Source organism: Saccostrea cucullata, unplaced genomic scaffold, assembly GCF_032062105.1.
Source record: "Saccostrea cucullata isolate Sc308-1 unplaced genomic scaffold, CSIRO_AGI_Scuc_v1 ctg1139, whole genome shotgun sequence".
NCBI lineage: Eukaryota > Metazoa > Mollusca > Bivalvia > Ostreida > Ostreidae > Saccostrea > Saccostrea cuccullata.
This window is the reverse complement of record NW_026924508.1, coordinates 113,806-121,246: the sequence shown is the minus strand read 5'-3', so window position 1 is coordinate 121,246 and position 7,441 is coordinate 113,806. Positions and strand designations below refer to the sequence as shown.

At 30.0% G+C, this 7,441-nt stretch overlaps 1 protein-coding gene across 2 annotated transcripts; it reads left to right on the top strand.

Annotated features, from left to right (window-relative positions):
* Positions 1 to 1,268: 1,268 nt before the first annotated feature.
* On the top strand, positions 1,269 to 4,539 carry LOC134266577 (multiple epidermal growth factor-like domains protein 10). 2 transcript variants are annotated; one of them, XM_062748801.1, is made up of 8 exons: positions 1,269 to 1,342; positions 1,511 to 1,566; positions 1,687 to 1,824; positions 2,104 to 2,125; positions 2,267 to 2,331; positions 2,738 to 2,872; positions 3,159 to 3,203; positions 4,145 to 4,539. In XM_062748801.1, exons 1-8 carry the CDS (start codon positions 1,287 to 1,289, stop codon positions 4,450 to 4,452), a joined length of 825 nt encoding a protein of 274 aa, XP_062604785.1. In that variant the 5' UTR covers positions 1,269 to 1,286; the 3' UTR covers positions 4,453 to 4,539. The 2 variants fall into 2 exon arrangements, with proteins under 2 accessions (XP_062604785.1, XP_062604786.1); XM_062748802.1 differs by lacking the exons at positions 2,104 to 2,125; positions 2,267 to 2,331.
* Positions 4,540 to 7,441: the final 2,902 nt, after the last annotated feature.

Here is a 7,441-nt window from a genome sequence, read left to right as displayed (position 1 = left end):
TGTAAAAATAAAGAAAATTGAACCGTTGGTTTAAGATATTTTGGCGTCTCCATACATGTATGAGTGAAAATTCTTGAGCGGGACAATAAATAACACACACACAAACATATTGAAGGAAATTTACAACTTTACAAATACTCTCTTTTCAAGGTACATGTACAATTGAATGGTTTTTATTCAATTGCACCTTGACAATAGAGCATTTTAAAAGTGTTAATGCTTTCTTGTCAAAGTTTTCTGTAATATACAAATATAGATAAATTTTCTAATAAATATCTTTCTCTTTGAAATCCCCTAAAATCAGGTTACAACTAAACATTTTTCCAATAATATTTCATTGCTATTATAGCGTGTCGTAGTTTCAAAAGAAACATATTGTAGGAATGAAATAAAAATGTTAATAGTTTTTCATATTTTTTTTCATTTTTTTTTTCATTTTCTTAATGATAATGAATTCAAAATATGTTATTTTACTTTTTTCTGGGAGGAGGAAATCAGTTTTTTTGTAACAGCTCCAATTAAGTCCTGAAGTCCAATGCAATTTTATAAAACCTTTATTTTCAGTCAAATGATATATATGCTTAAAGGCAAAATTCCTGACATTTAGAGGTTTCAATATATAAAACGCAACATAAAATATGTGTATTCATGAATATTAATGAATGTATTTAATATGAACGACTACAGGATTGTGTTATTTTTATTTATCACTATTTCGTGTGAATTCATGGGTCTTGAAAGCATTCTCGGTTTGTGGCCTAAAAGTGTCCATTAGTTAAGGCTGTTCCTATTCTTTTCAAAATAACTTTAGACTCCCAAAGTTGGTTTACAAGTTTTATCCTCCTCCGTCCTCTCATTTCTCCCTACGTATTATTATTTTTAAAAATGCACATTTCTTTTCTTTATAAGAATAAGTGGCATATTGTTTGTCCCCATCTTCTGCTGCATTCTGAAAATTTAAAATTTATTCTTTCATTTTTATTTTGTAATAATAACTGTATTAACAAATATCCTCTTTATTATTTGAATAGCTACAGAAATAAGTTACAAATGTGCTGCAGGTTCTTTTGAAATGAATTACATGTATTTATTAGTTGCAGTACATCAGGGCATACTTAGTATTTTATGATATATAAATGTTTGACAATATAACCCATACATGAACATTTATATCGCACAATACTTCAAAATTAATTTCCTTGTGACAAATTTAAATCTGATAAATTAAGATTCATTTCCTTCATCATATTATTTGCTGTTTGGACATGATTGCGAGGCAACATTTCATGCAAAATTTCTTTATTTTGAGAATATTCATAACTATATCCATCTACAGAGTTACGTAGGTGTGATTTTTGATTTTAAAAAACCTATTTTTTAAAATCTTTTTTATTATAAATTCTAATGATTCATTTAAATCTGAATTTTATAATATCATAAATATCATAAATCTATGGGCAGTTAATATCATGATATCTTGATCTTGAAAAAAATGCATTCTTACCGGTAGATTTGGTGCAGAAGGTTGTAGTTCGAATTTTCAGAAGGTTGGAAACGAGTGTAGAGGTAATTAACACTTGATTTTAAAGCATTTCATGGTTATGACACAGAAGAACAATGAATTAAACAATTCAAAAACTTCTTTGTATATGAAATATCTAGGCCAATAAAAATTATATCATGCAGAATGTCAGCCAGGATATTTTGGACTTGAGTGTAAGCAGAGGTGTCCACCACCAACATATGGTAAATTATGTGGAGGGACATGTGACTGTGCAACTAGTGAATGTGATTATACTCATGGATGTCCCAACAAAGAAAAGGGTAAGAACTATATTTCGAATGCATAATCTAATAATATTCTTAGGTACTGAATTCTGGAGTCACAATCGCGATTTGTATTTTTTGCACGCAGGTGATCTCTGTTCGTGTCTGAAACCAGTAAAAATGTTAAAAGCACTAAAACTATATGCACATAAAGAATATATGTATGTTTTATTCTGACAAGTATATTGGTCCATTTAAAATAGGCGCAAATAAGTTTTCAAGATATACGTAAAATAACGATAAACAGCGTTTATTTTCAAAGTATGATATTTTCAGGAGCAGACGCCTGTTCTGTTGGGTAAGTTTCACTGTACATGCAATTTTCTGATCTTAACTGTATGAGTAGTAAGAATAAATTCATCTTTTGATAAATTACATTATATTAGTCATTATATTTATTCTGACAATTTACTGTTGACAATTTACTGTTTTAATGCAGACAGCTCAGGGAGACAAACCAGAAATGTTGTTACAACTTCCATAAAGTAAATAACACTTGTCAAGGTATCGTTGGCTTATTCTGAAAAAATTCTGTAAAACTAGTAGAGTAATACCTGGTTATAATGAAGTCACTGTTACCTTTAAAATTACGTCGCTATATCCTTATTACGAATTTGTTTTATATATATTTATCCGTGAATTCGCAATATCTGTGTTTGTACTAAACGAGTGTTACTGTACCGGTGTCTCATACCTCTGGATTTTTTAATCAGTGTTTATGCCCTATTTTTATTTAACTTTTTTCAAGGTGATGGCTATTATTTATCGTTATTTTTATTTCATATTGGAAAGTGCGATTGATAAGTTTTACTTTGCATAAATCTACGAAACAATATTTGTACTTTCTAGAATTTTTCATAAAATAGTTTTTTTTTCTAGCATATTTAATAGCATTATGTTTTTTTTTTAGCTTGTCCTCCTGGTTATTTTAATTCAGACTGTTCTACCAGATGCCCCTATCCAACATATGGATTTAGGTGTGCTCATCGGTGTTCTTGTTCCGACTTCTATTGCAATCATGTGAACGGGTGTCTCCTAACGACAGGTATTGTATATTTTTCAATTTATATACACATGATTTTAAGATTATCTCTTGTTTTTGAAAGTGATACTTTTAAATGTAGCAAAAATTTTTTCTAGCATTCTTTGGCCTTTTTATATTGTGTTGAAATTTCTTACAGTAATGAAATTTTGAAGAAAAGCTTGAGCTTCTAAAGCTTAAGTAAAACACTGCTAGTCAACAAACTATTCATGTATTCGGAAAAAGCCGTTTACTGCTACGTGTTATTACATAAGCATTCAGTATTAGAAAAACAATCTTTTTGTTTTAGAATCTTCTCAACCTATGAAACGTTCAACACAGTCAATTGATATTGGTAAGTATAATATTATGTTCTCATATTTTATCAAAAAGAACATAGAAACATATCATATAACAATGATAAAAACAATTTATAGAATAATTCAATATGAAAGAGGTTATGCTAGAATTAAGCTAATTATAATGTGAAAACATCTTGATGTACTTTAAACACGTTAAACTTTTTGATTTAACAACGTTAGTCCATTCACTCTCTGTTTAACCGTCGAGTTTAAAATAAGGTAATGTATCGTTGTATTGGTGGTCTATTTGTTAATAAAACGTACTAAAATTTTCTCAGCAAATAAATAATAGAATAGAGTTAATAGAAATTGGAATGCATATTTTACAGCATCATTTTTTTTAAATATATATTGTAATAAAATGCACATGGAATGAAAAAACCTACAAAAATAAAACTTTTAAATATTTAAGTATCAGATTTCAACCAAACTAAAATGACGAAAGTCATATAGTTAAAGTGCAATATATTATGTATTATATAACAGCTGTTATGACAAACCGGAAATAAAAAAACATTTATAGAAATGACATTATAAAATGCTTTAACATTTCTTTATCCCTTCATGAGTTAAAAAATATTGTGGTAATAATATTCCGATGTAAGAGAGAAATTTTTGTTGATTAGTGTTTTAGTATCACAATTCAAGCAATTTCCTGAAATCCCAAACTATGCTCTTGTGTTATAAAGAAAAATTATGAACACATTGATATCCATGACACGATATTTTTATTTAATTTTTTGTCAAGTAATTATGAAGTCGGGGGGTAATGCATATTGCCAACAAAAAAATGGAGTTCATTCTTTCTGACATCATCTTTTTTTTCAATAAAAATTGAGTTTGAACTTGAGAAGTTAAAAAATCAAAAACCTGACATTCTAGATGAAGTGTATTGTTATAAATATTATTATCTCAATAATTATATTTATTTTAGTGTCAGATCAGACACCCAGATTGACTACAAGTTACGATTTCAAAGGTAATACTTTGCATTCCGCCAGTGTGTACCATTCAAAGACAACAATCATTCTTTTAATAGGAATAAGTATAATATGCATGCTCATATTATATATATTGTACGAGATCCTAATATGTCGACGTCGATTTGTGACTAAAAGTTCTCCAAGAGATTGTGACACCAGTGAAAATGTTTACGCAGATTTTGTTAAAATTAATGTTGAGGATGGTGTGAAACAGAATAAATCAGCTGAAGGAATGGTGATAAAGAATCAGAAAGAATGAAAGTATGACGTTTTATTCTTCGTTTCGGTATTTGCATTCTTGAATATATGTTTATCCAGAAGAAAATTTGTATTAGTGAATGCAAAAATACGAAAATAAAATTAAGATATTTATAACAGCAAATCAAATCTGAAAACTTTTTTATTTAAGTAGAAGTATATCGAAATTTTGGAATCAAACTTAAACCCGGCATAGGTTATTCTGTGTACGTACTGACTACTGATTATAAAAACTTCTACTGTAGTGTACAGGCCTAGGACATGAGACTACCTCTTAGACTGGGTCTAAAATGCTTTGGCGTCTAAATATTATCATCAAAAACTAAAAAAAAAAAAACATGAGCTGATTAAATCAAAAAAATTGTACAGTATGTTTATATTTATATCTATACAAGCATACTTTAGTCATTTATTTAAAAGAATCTATTTGTAAAACTTGTAAACATTAATTATATAAATACATTTTGGGATTTTAAATATCAGAGAACACCCACTGAACCATACTAGTAAATTTATATGTGTATAATTTGACAACCGTGATTTTTTTTATAAGTTATCACATTTTATTAATTTATTACCATGATTACTTCAAAAGACAATGAAATTATTTCCATTAAGCATCTTTAGAAAAACAAGAGGTACTGTGAGCGATGAGCTCACTAAATGATACCCCCCGCCTCCATATCGATGTAATGGCAAAGTTCATGTTTTGCTGTGGCCGGGAAACCCAAAATATGTGTCGGATCAAAAAGTAAAATAGGAGGTGCACAATGGCAATATGTAATAAAGATTTTGTGAAAGTTTCATCAAACTTCATTCAGTGGTATGAGAGGAGTTGCGGATAAGAGATGGGTACCCCAAAGCGTAACAGACGAAAGGACGGATAGACGGATGGACAGACGGACGGAATTAATGATTACTATATACCCTCCCGCTTTTCAAGCGAGGGGTATAAAAAAATTATGACCACTGCATCATTATATCAAAAGCTGAAATAAAAAATAGGATTTTATAGTAAAAATCACTGCATTACACATATACTGATATAGAGACACCCTCCCCCCTAAGATATTAAACTCTTACATCGTGTGTATTTTTTTTAAATTTAGATTTAATTCTAATTAAATTTTCTGAGGGAATATAAATCTAACTTACCAGAACCTATAGGCACTAAAGTAACAAACCCCGAAACCATCCGCTTAGACATAAGAGAGTTGAAACTCAGATACGGCTTGGCATCTCCTTGCTGGTTAGGATACTGACAAGTGGTCTTGGCACGCCAATGTACACCAAGGAAGTCTCTGTGATAGGGACGTACCGTAAATGTTTCCTCAACAGTGAAAAGTCCCACACGCTCACATATTAGGTCTGCTTCACTGAACACATCAGCCTCTCCTTTCATGCCAGATCGAATCCTTTTTATCAACAGATGTGATACAATACCTCTCTTACAGTCTTTTAATCTAATCAAATTAATTTCTGATCATGATGGATGCAAAGGTGAAAAGGAACAGCAATTTGAAGTATAAACACTGATGGAACATTTTTCAATGGATGCATCCATGCACCTGTTGCACTATAGGAAATGACAGATAACTCTTATAGTTAAATGTGAGGAAGGGGCTTAACTTTGGAAGCTGTATACTTGTCAGCATGAAGAAAACACAAAAAAATCAAGAATTATAAATAAAAGCATATACTAAGGTGAAAATATTTTTATCATGGAAAACTATATATTATAAAGTTTTTCTGTGTTTTATTGATACAAAAAGGGTGATTTTATATGATATTATATAGGAATTTATCCAAATCTATCAATATACCTCGAGTGTAAATAACACAAATATACAAAAGAAATGATCTTTTTCTTATTCAAATATTTAAATATGTTTAATTTGAATGACAATTGAGAAGAAATAAATAGATTAAAAAATTAAAGTGTGTAACCCCTGCATGGGACCCTGTCTGACTCTTACACGGAACAGTACTTAAAATCTGCTAATTTGGGTACCAAGAAATTCCAGAGGTGGGACCAGGTGTCTTGAAGAGTAAGCATCCCCTGGTAATGTCACATCCGCAGAGAGATCTGATTATTGATCCAGTAGACCGAATATCCCATAGTCCATTATAGAAAAAAATTCCTAAGGTTTGGTGTTAAACAAATCCGAAAAAATACAACCCAATAAAAGGATACATTTGCTAAGAATCATAACGACGATAGCACATATAAAAGATGTTTTGTTACATTTCTGTAACATAAACTTATCTGTTAATAGCCTGCATTGCTTTATGGTCATATTTGGAGCATACTTACTCTAACTTAGTGCCTAAGTTAGAAGATCCAAACACCAAATGAAGATGATGCACAAATATTATTGAATATTTACATTCGCCAATGTTTGTCCTAAAATAACACTATTTGATCAAGACGTTTTACACCCATCTGTGAAAAACACGTCCGCCATGTGACCATTAATTGCTTTTTTGGTCAAAAATGGTCTACGTTATTTCATAGTGACGTCAGAAGTGATTGACGTGTTCAACACATTCAATTTATTATGTTGTGTGTTAAAAAAATATTTATGGATTTAAAACTTTAGTACCTATATATGAATAAATCAGTCAAATTAAATTGAGTAAAAGAAAGGCTTTATGGGATTTGATCACTTGACCAACTAGTTTTAATTCCCAACAAAACTCAAAAATGACACATTATTCGGTCTAAAAGTGCTGAATATTTAAGTAAGTATGTACGTGTACTTTTAAAATATAAGTTGAGAATAAGTGGTCGAATAATTAGATAAATCACAAAATCGATTCTAGTTTTATTACGAAACCTAGACTGTATTTCCTTGACCCTGTGTTCACGTTAATTATATTGTATTTGATGTGTTTTGAAGGTTGTTCGTTTAAAAAAAAACAAAAAAAAACAATGGCTTCATATAGCTTCTGGACTGGATTGACTTTCATATTCAGTGACATGATTTTCT